This window comes from Giraffa tippelskirchi, chromosome 13 (assembly GCF_054371585.1).
Source record: "Giraffa tippelskirchi isolate mGirTip1 chromosome 13, T2T-mGirTip1v1.2.pri, whole genome shotgun sequence".
In the NCBI taxonomy this organism is placed as follows: Eukaryota; Metazoa; Chordata; class Mammalia; order Artiodactyla; family Giraffidae; genus Giraffa; species Giraffa tippelskirchi.
In genome coordinates, this window is record NC_137287.1 from 41455845 (window position 1) to 41468327 (window position 12483).

Genomic DNA, 12483 nt, shown 5'->3' on the forward strand with positions numbered 1-12483 from the left:
GAGGATCTTCCTGACCCAGGGATCGAACCTGGTTTCCTGCACTGCAGACAGATTATTTACCCACTGAGCTACGAGGGAAGCCCCATTTGTGTTATTACCCTTATTTTACATAGAACATGAGGCCCTATATGAAAGAAATGACTCTTTCATTATCCATAATATCTATAGCATTTTTTAGGCTATGGATATAAAAGTATCTCACCAAAGAAAGATCCCATTAACAAAGGACAAACAGGGGCTTCCCTAGTGGTCCAGTGGTTAAGAATCCACCTTGCAATGGAGGGGATCCTGGTTTGATCCCTGGTCCCACATGATGCAGAGCAACTAAGCCCAGGCGCTGCGCTGACTGCATCCGCACTCTAGAGTCCTTGAGCCACAACTACTGGAGCCCATGTGTCCTAGGGCCTGAGCTCCGCAACAAGAGAAGCCACTGCAATGAGAAGCCCACACGCCGCAACTAGAGAAAAGCCTGCACACAACAATGAAGAACCAACTGCAGCCAAAAATATGAATAAGTAAGGAAGTTTTCAAAAAAGACAAAAGGAAACATAAAGGCACTTCTTAGGCTCTGGCAAATAAGCAATACAGTTAGTCCTGTTCCTCAGTAATACAAAAATGCAACATGAGACGTTATTTTCCTTTTTTGAAATTTTTTTTGGGATAAAAAAAATGTCAATGTTATGCAGTCCTGGGCACGGCAATATGTTTGTGGGCAACATCTGAGACATTTCAGAACATGTACCATTACCCTGGGAGATTCAACCCATGAATATGTTCTGCAAAATACACATTTGTGTTACCCTCAGTGAAAGAAGCTACTTTGGCAATGAAAATGCTCATTTCTGGAACTTCCCTGGTAGTCCAGTGGTTAGGAATCTGCCTTGCAATGCAAGGGACTTGGGTTCAATTCCTGGTCAGGGAACTGAGATTCCACATGCCTTGGAGCAACAAAAGCTGCATGCATCAACTGTTGCCAGGACTGAAGAGAGTCCGGGCACCACAAGGGGAGATCTTGCCTAATGCAGTGAAGGTTCTGCATGCGGCAACTAGGACCCAACACACACAACTAGATAAATAAAAGAAAATACGCCTTCTTTAGCCCATTGATTACTTTCCCATCCATCTGATGTGCTTCAGAAGATTTGGAAACAGTCACAATAGACTGTCCACCACAGTCACCTCCTGGGACCACAGGAGTGGGGTGGGTGGAGTGCTTTTCTTACTTTTTAAAAGCAGATGTTTTGTGAGATAGAATTCACGTATCATACATTCCACCCATTCAAAGTGTGCAATTTAGTGGGTTTTAGTATGTTCAGAGAGTCATGTAGCCACCACAATTTTAGAACATTTTCATCACCCCAAAGGAACCCACATCCCCTCAGCTCCCACCAGTGGTGTCTCAAGATTCCGATTTCACCATCTGCTCCCTATTTTTTTCAAGTACAGCCATCCTAGTGGGTGTGATGCAGCATCTCCTTTTAGTTTTGATTTGTTGCTGTTGTTCAGTCGTCCAGTTGTGTCAGACCCTTTGGGACCCCATGGACTGCAGCATGGCAGGCCTCCCTGTCCCTCACCAGTTTTTATTTGGATTTCTCTAACTAGTAATGTTTGAGCATCTTTTCACGTGTTTCCAGGTTCCTTGTCTATATTCTTCAGAGAACTATCCACGTCTTTTGCCCACTTTTTAGGGGGTCACTTGTGTTTTTCCTGTTGAGTTGTGAGTGTTTTTAAAAAATATATTCTGGACACAATTCCCTCATCAAATGTATGACTTGCAAACAATTTCTCCCACTCTCTGGGTACTTTATTAACTTTTATAACAAAGAAAGCCACGTTTAGAGATATCCCTCGAACCAGAAGTCCAAGCCGGCCAGCTTACTATTTGCATTCTCGCCGGCTCCCCTAGTCAGAAGCCGGCCGCCGCAGCCATGCGCGTAAGTCCAGCGCCCAGAGCCGGCGTCGCGCCTGCGCATACAGCACCTTGCGCCTGCGCAGACGTCGCCGGTCTTCCGCAAGTTTGCCTCATACTGTTGCGAAGTCTCGCGAGCCTCTCCGGCCGCGATAGGTGGAGTGTTGGGTGCGGGGCCCACGGGCTCCGTGGGGCTGGCTCCGCTCGGCCCCCGCCTCCAGCCGGTCCTCCTCAGGGCCCTGGGTCCCGGGTCCCGGCCCTTACCCCGCCCCACGTCCTCGGGGGACCCCCACCCAGGCCCCGGGCCGACCCCTCCCCGGGCCCCCGGCAGGATGGGGGACAACACCAGCCCCATCAGCGTGATTCTGGTGAGCTCGGGGAGCCGGGGCAATAAGCTGCTGTTCAGGTACCCTTTCCAGAGGAGCCAGGAACACCCGGCGTCCCAGACGAGTAAGTGGGCGCCGGGCGCCGCCTCCCTCGCTGTGAGTGGTGAAGCCGGTTACCGTGTTGTGTCCGTACTGACGGTGCCTTCTCGTCACAGAGTGTTGGGGAAGCATAGAAAAGTAAAAGGAGTAGGAAAAGAATCACTCATAGTTTCAACATGTCAAATCACCGTTGCTAGCGTTTCATCGGTGTCTCTAGCCTTAACGTGGGCTAAAGCACCGTGTGAATGTATTCAGCTAGGATGAAGTTACGAAATGCAGGGACATCGGAGTTTTCTTTGGCCACTTCCCCTCAGTTCTGCTGCTCCTCCCCCGTTAACCACTTAACATTTTAAAAAGCGGTTCCTCGTGAACATAGACACCAAGTATACGTCCACAGAAAAATAGTTTATTACTTTGGGTTTCTTCCCCCTCCCACACATAGGATGTTCTCAGTCGCTGTTTTTTCCATTGAACCGTCTGTCTTGAAGCCTTTTCCTGCCTAGCAGACAGATTACCTCCCTCTTGGTGTAGCACACAGCTGCCTGGTAGGAACATACTCTTTCCTTGCCAATGGACATTTAGGTTACTTGTGGTTTTTCACTATTGTGAATGTTCAATTTATAATTAATCTAGTTTTTAAAAATTACTTTAAAATTTGTTAACATGGAAAAAGTTTTAAAGGCCCAGAGGGGTTTAGATTATGAAAAGATGGTTCTTTCCTCTCATTGACCCCCAGCCACCCACATTCCTTGTAGGGTCAGATGCTGTTACCATTTTCCTGTGCATCTTTCTAGAATCTTATGTGTAAATGCAAGCATATATGTACATTATTTTCTAAGCACAAGTGAACACACTGTTCAGTCTTCTGCCCTGTTTTCATTTTAACTTTACATCTTGGATATAGATTCAAAACTATGGTCAGAATCATAGGAGGAACTTACTATGCTTTATTCATCCAATCCTCTGTTGAGGGACATTTAAGTTGTTTCCAGTCTTTTGCTAGCAGTGAGAATGTCTTTTACGTATGTTTTTTTATTCTGCAGAATATATGATCAATTCCCAGAAATGAAATGTTTGGATCCAAGGGTTAATAGTGAGTCATGTATTTTTTAAAATTTATTTATTTGGAGGAAAATTGCTTTACATGATTGTGTTGAGCCATGTATTTTTAATAGATCATATTTTTCTATGTTTGTTCAGGAGATAGGTGAAAACTTATCCAATAGTAGTTTTAATGGGCTTTTGCCCTCTGATTGAGAGTGAGCATGTTTTCCTGTTTTTGTAGTCATTTGGATTTCCTTTTTAGTTAAGAACCTACTCATAACCTTTGCTTAATTTCCTCTTGGATTGCTTGATTTTTTTTTCTTTATTGGTTGGAAGAAACTTTTAATATATATAGGAAAAAACAGGCCTTTGTGACAAAGCTGTACATACTTAGCCAGTTTGCCTTTTGAGTTTTGATTTTTGTGAAGTCAAGTGTTCAGTCTCTTTTGTGGTTTCTGAGTTTTGTTCTACATAGAAAGGCCTTCTGATCTCCAAGATTATTAACAAAAGGAGTGTCTGTATTTTCCTGTGGAGCATTTATTGTCTTTTATAAAGATATTTTGTATAATTGCTTTATAATGTTGTGTTAGTTTCTTCAGGTCAACAAAGTGGATCAGCTTTATGTGTACATGATATCCCCTCCTTCTTGGACCTCCACCCCATCATCCCCCCATCTAGGTCATCACAGAGCACTGAGCTGAGCTCCTTGTGCTGTATAGCAGCTTCCCACTAGCTAGCTATCAGTATATATTTGTCAATCCTACTCTCCCAATTTGTCTCACCCTCTCCTTTCCCCACTGTGACCACATGTCTGTTCTCTACATCTGTGTGTCTATTCCTGCCCTGCAAATAGGTTCATCTGTACCATTTTTCTTGATTCCACATATGTGTTAATATATGATATTTGTTTTTGTTTTTTGGGTTTTTGTCTTAATATGTGATATTTGTTTTCTATGTTCGTGAATCTGTTTCTGTTTTGTAAATAAATTTATTTATATTATCTCTTAGATTCTACATATAAGTGATAATCATATAATATTTTTCTTTCTCTGACTTACTTCACTTAGTGTGATAATCTCTAGGTCCATTCATGTTGCTGCAAAATGGCATTCCATTGTAGAACTTCCTGGTGGCTCAGTGGTAAAGAATCTTCCTGCCAATGCAGGAGACACGGGTTTGATCCCTGGTCTAGGAAGATCCCCTGGAAAATAAAATGACAACTCACTCCAGTATTCTTGCCTGGAGAGCCCCATGGATCCTGGTATGCTATAGTCCATGGGGTCGCAAAGAGTCAGACATGACTTAGTGACTGAACAACAACAACAAAATTCCATTGTATATATGTACCATATCCTCTTTATCCATTCATCAGTTGATGGGCACTTAGGCTGCTTCCATGTCCTGGCTATTGTAAATAAAGCTGCTATGAACACTGCAGTGCATCTATCTTTTTGAATTAGAGTTTTTGTCTTTTCTGGGTATATGCCCAGGAGTGGGATTGCTGAATCAAATGGTAACTCTGTTTTTAACTTTTTAAGGAACCTCCATGCTGTTCTCCATAGTGACTGCACCAGTTTACATTCCTACCAACGATGTAGGAAGATTCTCTTTTCTCTGCACCCTCTCTAACATTTATTATTTGTAGACTTTTGGATGATGGCAATTCTGACTGGTGTAGTTGTAGTTTTGATTTGGATTTCTTTAATAATTAGAGAAATGGGCTTCCCTGATGGCTCAGTTGGTGAAGAATCTGCCTGCAATGTAAGAGACCCGGGTTTGATCCCTGGGTTGGGAAGATCCCCTGGAGAAGGAAATGGCAACCCACTCCAGTAATCTTGCCTGGGAAATCCCATGAACAGAGGAGCCTGGCGGGCTACCATCCATGGGTTTGCAAGAATCAGACACAACTTAGTGACTGAACCACCAATCTAATAATTAGAGATGTTGAACATCTTTTCATGTGCCTGTTGGTCATCTGTATGTCTTCTTTGGAGAAATGTCTGTTTAGGTCTTTTGCCCATTTTTGATTGTGTTACTGGTTTTTTTGATATTGAATTGTATGAGCTGTTTTTATACTTTGGAAACAAAGCCTTGTTTGTCACATCATTTGTATCACTAGATACTTTCTCCCACTCTGTAGATTGTCTTTTCATTTTGTTTGTGGTTTCCTTTGCTATGCAAAAGCTTAAGAATTTGATTCGGTTCCATTTATTTTTACTTTTATTTCTTTTGGGAACCTGACCTAAGAAAATATTGCTACAATTTGTATCAGAAGGCTTTCCCTATCCTCTCTTCTGGGAGTTTTATGGTGTTGTGTCTTATATTTAATTACTTAAGCCATTCTGAATTTACTTTCGTGTTTGGTGTGAGGAAGTGTTCTAATTTCATTTATTTTCATGTGGCTGTCCAGCTTTCCCAAGGTCACTTGCTGAGGAGACTGTCTTCATTGTATATTCTTGCCTTCTTTATTGAACATTAATTGACCATAGGTGTGTGGGTTTATTTCTGGGCACTCTGTTCTGTTCCAGTGATCCATGTGGCTGTTTTTGTGCCAGTACCACACTGTTTTGATTACTGTAGCTTTGTAGTGCTGTCTGAAGTCTGGGAGGATTATTCTTCCAGCTCTGTTCTTTCTCCTCAGGATTAGTTGGCAACTCTGAGTCTCTTGTGATTCCATATAAATTTTAGGATTGTTTGTTCTAGTTCTGTGAAAAATGTCATGGGTAATTTGATAGAGACTGCATTAATCTGTGTAGATTGCTTTGGGTAGTATGGCCATTCTAACAGTATTAATTCTTCTAGTCCTAGAGCAGAAACCATCACTTTTAATGGCTCCACAACCTTCCCATATGTGGATGGGTCCTGTTTTCTTAGCTTTTCTCCCCTTTTGCCTTCACTCAGGTAAGCCTCGTAGCAGGTACGCTGTCAGCAGCGCTGGAGACCATGCCGAAGACCAGGATGGGGACCCCAGGTACGGGCTCTGCAGCCGCTCCGTGGGCGCCATCCCCTGTCCACCCAGACATTTTCCCCCCTCAGGAGCCCTGTTCCTCTTCTCCACTTGGTGGGTGTTTCAGGCAGACTGACATGGGATTGTGGCGCCTGTCTCTGGCTTTCTTTGTGATTCGGTTCCATGATCCTGCTGTGGGCTGTGTGGTTGGTGGGACAGGCTGGAGACTAGATGGGGCCATGTCCTTGCAGGATGTTTATCTCCCATGAGAGGAGCACGGAGGAGGGGACCCTAGTGCTGTCCTCGGACCCTCGTCCTCAAGCTTGTGACTAGAGGTTGAATGTGGGTGCTTGGGTGCAGCACAGCCTGTCCGGGTGGCACGGCGGGCTGAGAGCCAGTACTGCTGTGACCTGGGCTTTAGGGCCCAGAGGAAAACAGGTCCCGTTCCTTCTGGGCGTGCTCCCCTCTTCTCTCTGGGAAGTGCTCTCAGGGTGGCAACCTTGAGAAATGGCCCCTTCTGCTTGCTTGCATTCATTTTAAAGCTTAATAAGTAGTAATACAGTCCCAGATGAAGGAGGAAAGATTGTGACCTGCCAGTCCTGCGTGAGCTTATGTCTGTGGAAGGGCATCTGCGGGCTCCACCCGGGGCCCTGGCCGTGTGAGGTGTTAGTGCCGTCTCCCTCAGTTCTCCAACGTGGCACCTGCCATAGCCTTGTGTGCTTTCTGTTCTTTTCTGTGAGGATGTCGGGGCCTCTGGCATGACTGCTGACTGGCTCTGAAGGGGGTGGGTTTTGGAAGCAGCAGGAGAAGGCAGGGATGTGGGGACTGCTGGGCATCCTGTGGGTCATTCTGCTTGACATCGAGACCTGTGGATGTCTTGTTCTTTAAAGTGGCGCCTGGGAACAAACTCTCCTCTGTGAGGCACATAGAAAGGCATATTGCATTGCACACCCACTGAGTGCATTTTGTCCCCCTCCTGTGTCACAGGTGGTCCAGAGCAGGGCTGGCCACCTGCCTGCCTTCCTCCAAGCTCCGTGGATGTGAGGCTCAGCCCACTGAAGACTCAGAAGGAGCTCTTGAAACAGTCTGGGAGAAGGGCCGGCAGGACCTATTTGCTGCAGTGACTTTTCAGAGGCTTACAGTATGACTTCCTCAATGACTGTGAGGATGTTTTCTGGGGAATTCATTCTGCATTTAGTGTAATGGAGACAGGAAACCAGGGGACAGGAGTAAGACATTGTGGGTCAGTCAGGATCCCAGACACGCTTGCTCCCTAGGGAGAGCTGGTCTCTGCAGATGCTCATTGAATGTAAGAATGCCTTTGTTTGCTGATTTTAGCAGCAGCAGCACCTGGTGACCCCGCTCCATGCCCCCACACCGTCGGAGGTGCGGGTTAATGCCCCTGGGTCTGGCTATATTTTTTCTTACAGACCTGCCAAGCTCTGCTCTGCCCCGACACCCAGGGGACCCCCACCCAGCTCAGATGTATTCCCAGAGCAACACAGTGATGCACCTCACACCCACTCCCTGTTTTCCTTGGTTGTTCTCAGAGGGGCTTTTTCTTCTGGAACCAGCAGAGTGTTCCTGCTTGTCGGTTTGCCAGATTGGAGCTGTGTTAACAGGCCTGACAGGTCACCTCTGAGTGTGGTGGTGGCTGGCCTCAGAGGAGTGAGGATGCAGATCTGTGCTGCCCAGGGTTGTTCTCACTGGCTAGCCATTTAAGTTGAGATGAACTGAAATTAAATAAAATTAGAAACTGAGTTCCTCAGTTGCACTGGCCACATTTCAGGTTCTCAGTGGCCACCTGTGACGACAAGTAGGGAGAAAAGATGGATATTGTCTGTTTCCTCTTAAGGCCTGAAGGTCAAGTTTAGAAAAGATGCTGTCTTCCTGTCAGGGAGGTCAGCTGTGCAGCAGCCACAGGGTCTCGGGAATTGAGGCTGAGATACTCGGTGGCATTGTGTGGTTCTATGAGCCTTCCGCCTGTGGGACCTTGTGTGATCTTGTTGACATGGTTTGGTCAGAAAGACTGAGCACTGCACAGGCATCCAGTGCGTGCGTGTGCTGCTGGGCTCTGATTCGGGTCCTCGGCCTTGTTCTTGCTTCTGGGAACTAACCCTCCTTCTTGCCCAGCCCGAGTTCACTTGTGAGGATTTGACCATTCCTGGGAAGCCTGTGTGGTAAGTCTTCCATGTCTGGAGAGTCTGTTCTTCTGTTCTTTCTTATGTGGCAGGTGGCATAGTCTTGACATCAGCAGTTAGTGTAAGTGGTGGTACTTCTGCCAGACCTTAGCACTGTGTTGATTGTGATCTTATAAATCTTGATGAGTTTCAGAATCAGTGTGGTCTTGACGGCCCTGGTCCCATCGCAGTGAGTGAGTCCTTCAGCTGGTGGGTGATTGGCCGCAGGGTGGCCAAGGCTTCTCCACCCTCCTCTGTCTCAGTTCCCGCTGCCTTCTCCTTGCTTATTCTGGACTCCTGGTTTCCCTCGATGCTGGGGGAGGCCTGCTGGGTGCACAGACTGACTGCCTCACGAGTGCCCAGGCTTCCCGCAGCCCCTGCCCTTTCTGTGCCTGGACCTATCTAGTGCTCTGAATCTGAGCGCCCAGACAAGGTTGGCTGGCACCAGGGACCTCTGGGACTGAGTGCTCTCAAATGCCTCCTCCTCCCGGCAGGCGCTGTGCCCCTGGGAGGGTGTTCGGCAGGTGGAGCAGGGTTGCTTGTCTCCTCCACCCGCTCCTCCCAATAGAGACTCTTGGTCATCACCCCTCCATCTCTCGGGGTCTGCGAGGTCTGTCCCCAGGGCTGAGTGTCCCCTGTGGTCCTCGGGCTTGGATGTTGCCGTGTGCCCATCACACACTGAAATGTCCCTGTGGGCTTTATATGGCACTTCTCTAGGAGGCAGTAGTGCAGGGGGCCCTCTTGCCCCTGCCAGGGCACCCCCCGGGTTTGGAGGTGCGCAGTGCACCTGGGTGCCCCAAGAACGAGGAGGGCGGAGTTGAGCTCCCTTCCGAGCTGCCCCTCCCCCTGTTTTTGGACTGGCCCGAGAACACACCCTTTTCCCAGGTGTCTCAGAGTGGACGGTCTTTGTTTGACTTCCAGCTGCACTGGTTTATCTTTCTAAATGTGTTTTCTTTTTTAATCTCTTAAGTTATTGCGGAAATGTTAGTTTTTATAACAATTATTTTATTGTAGTAAAATATATCAATATTTACCACTCCTTTCATCATCAAAGCAAGGGAAAAGGATTTTTGTAAATTTTGGAAACAAGCAAACAAATACTGAGAAAATTCCCTGATGGTCCAGTGGTAAGGACTTGGTGCTTTCATTGCCAGGACCCAGGTTCAATCCTTGGTTGGGGAATTAAGATCCTACAAGCCGCATGTCACAGCCAAAAAAAACCCAAACAAATATTGACACTTTTTGTTTCAGTTTGCTATTTATGACTATTCTGTCGCCTGAGCCCACATCTCATAACATAGCTGTCTTTGTGCATATTACATGGGCAGATGCTGTATCAGCCACTCAGCTGTTTTTCTCATTATAAACCTGTAGTGTTAAGCTCTGGTGAGTGGATTTCTGTGTGGGCTAGACTTGCCCAGACAAGCAGAGCGGCCAGACAGCAGAGGGGTCTCCCCGAGTGCCTGCCGGGGGTTGGGGGTTGGCTTTTACTTGAAGCAGCGCCTGACTTTGTGTTTGGTCTCCTCTGCAGACCTCTGCTTTCTGGGCCCAGGTGGGGAGAGTGCCTCTCAGGTGGTCTTGGGGTTTGGAGGCTTATAGATGTGAGTGAGTGAGACCATCACTGCTTGCCTCTGAGTCTCAGGTCCCATTGCACAGCCCGGTGGACTCAGGTTCCTCGACAGGAGGCTGAGGCCAGGGCTCAGGCCCATCTGTGGCTCTTGGTGGGGGAAGGAGCCCCCACAGCGGGAGCCGAGACCAGGCTGCAGGCCCCATGTGTCCAGAACGTCTCTGGTGGTGTCCGTGCGGGAAAGGCCGACCGCAGCCCTGACTGTGCCCGTGGCATGGTGGCCCATGCTGACAGACCCTCTGTGTCTGGTTTGTTTGGGGGCCACAGGCGACTTAGGGTGCTTAGAGGGCCATGTCAGTCCTGGAGGAAGGCTGGACACCAATGTGACCTCACCCCGGGCCTTAGCAGTTTCCGCAGGGAGTCCTGCGGCTGCTGGTCTCCTTTATACTCGTCCAGGTGTTGGACGCGCACAGGCAGCCACTGCCGCAGGGGCCCCGAGCCCCTCCCACACCAGGCAGTGAGCGCTGCTATGGGTGAGGAGCGGGAGCCAGGGGCCCCTTCCTAGACCCTTGAGTCCCGGAGGTGTTTGCTTGCTTCGTTGCTGACTGGAAGCAGCAGTGCGCACAGTGTGCAGCCTTCCTTCCTCAGGGGGCGAGGGTTCTCGTGGCAGGTGCTCCCTCAGAGCACGGCCCCTGGGGAGAGGCCCCTGGGGTGGTGCCGTCAGCCCCGCTGCTCGGGAGGCATGTGTCCTCAGTGGCCCCTATGGAGCAGAGTGGGGCCCTGTTGGAGCCGGAGGCCTCCCTGCACAGCCTGTCCTCCCACCTGGATGATGGGCGTGAGCACAGGACTTCCTGCCCTCTGGCTCCAGGTTGGACGGGGGGCGTCTGTGTCTGCAGAGTGGAGGCCCCGGGCCTGGGCTCGAAGAGAAGTCTGCCCTGCACTCTCATCCCTGTGGTGACACCCCCACCCTGACACCCTGGCGGGAGGGAGGCCTGAGCGTGCACCTGGAGAGGGCCGTCCTGCTGGGACCACGTCCGCCCTCCCCAGCCCTTCCTCCTCCGTGGCCCCGTCTCTGTCTGTCCCTCCATCCTCGCAGTCAGTGCATCTGCGCTTCTTGTGCGTCTGAAATATTTTTTCCCGAATAAAAGCTGGAGGGTGACGAGTTCAGGGTGTGGGAGGCCCGGGAGCTGCCCTGGGATGGGAGCAGTTCATGGGCTCCAGGGCATGCGTCCCCTTGGGCCTCAGGCAGCACCGAGGGGCCAGCTCTGGGGGCACGGGGGTGCCTCGCACCCCTGGGCCCATGAAGGGAGCCCCGCCCTGGCCTCCGGGCCTTAACGAGGTTCCTCAGGGCCATGCCCATGCCCGCGGCCTTCCTCCGGGCAGACGCCTCTCCTCCTGCCTGGGCGGGGGCTGGGGTGGCAGCACGTGCCCTGTGGGACCACTCGAGCCTCCACCTTGTAGTTCTGCTGACTTTTGTCCCTGACCCTGGTGGTTGCTTCAGAAGGGCAGCTGTCGGATGGAAGCTTCCCGGTTGCGGTGGGCAGAGCCGCCCCCACCCAGGGCAGTGGGCCTGCTGCTGTGGCTCTCAGTTAACTCTTTTCTACTCCACTTTCTTTTTAAATTTTAAGGTTTTCAGATGTCATTCTGGCAACGATTTTGGCAACCAAGTCTGAAATGTGTGGCCAGAAGTTTGAACTGAAGATCGATAACGTGCGGTTTGTTGGACACCCAACGCTGCTGCAGCACACCCTGGGCCAGGTACGGCCTCCCGGGCCAGCGCGGGCCCTGGCGCTGTGGCCTGGTGTCTGAAGAGGGCAGCCCCGTCAGGTGCTTGCCCACCTGCACCTCCTCGTAGGCCTGTGGTGTCTCAGTCCCTGCCCGTAGCTTTTGCTGTTTGCATTTGGAGTTTCTCTGGACCGTGGCCTTCCCCTTTGTGTATACCAGGTCTGTTTAGTGGGGAGGCCGAGAGAGTAAGGTCAGCAGTATGTGTCAGACCCTTCAGCTTTATATAAAGCAGTGCAAGCATTTCTTATGCTCGTTAAGTGACATCCTAGCCAATATTATTATCAGTTTAGCTCTCACTGTTGTGCTGAGTCCCCTCTGTGTGTTCTCCCTGGAGACTGGATGTGCTGTTACCCAAGAGAATGTGCACACCGGAACTGCCAGTCAGTCCTCTGCACGCAGGCAGAAGTGACACCAGTGTCCCTGGGATTCTGAAGGGTTTTGATATGACACATACATGATCCAGAAATCCTGTGAGGGCCTGGGGTGTGGTCCTCAGGTGTTCTCGTCTGGCTTCCGAGACAGCTGGACACGGTCCAGGGGACCGTGGCAGGGGACACAGTGGGGACATGGCCCCTGGGGGCACCCGCCCTGCCCAGACTGGCTCCGCTCCACTGGTGGCCGGTGGG

At 49.7% G+C, this 12483-nt stretch overlaps 1 protein-coding gene and 1 non-coding gene across 10 annotated transcripts in view; both read left to right on the forward strand.

The window, feature by feature from the left end:
* Window positions 1–2054: 2054 nt before the first annotated feature.
* The window catches only part of NPRL3 (NPR3 like, GATOR1 complex subunit), a 31613-nt gene continuing 21184 nt past the window's right edge, over window positions 2055–12483 (forward strand). For 5 of the 9 annotated variants that reach the window (XR_014073514.1, XR_014073516.1, XM_081558507.1 and 2 more), the window contains exons 1-3: window positions 2055–2359; window positions 6280–6349; window positions 11701–11830. Coding sequence is in view for 6 of the 9 variants with exons in the window: in XM_081558507.1 (XP_081414633.1) it covers window positions 2242–2359; window positions 6280–6349; window positions 11701–11830 (318 nt within the window). In the remaining 3 variants the exon portion in view is untranslated. The remainder of the gene's footprint in view (window positions 2360–6279; window positions 6350–11700; window positions 11831–12483) is intronic. The other 4 variants (XR_014073515.1, XM_081558508.1, XM_081558511.1 and 1 more) reach the window with 1 other exon arrangement.
* On the forward strand, window positions 9616–9687 carry TRNAE-UUC (transfer RNA glutamic acid (anticodon UUC)). The gene has a single exon. It is a non-coding gene; the product is annotated as a tRNA-Glu (tRNA).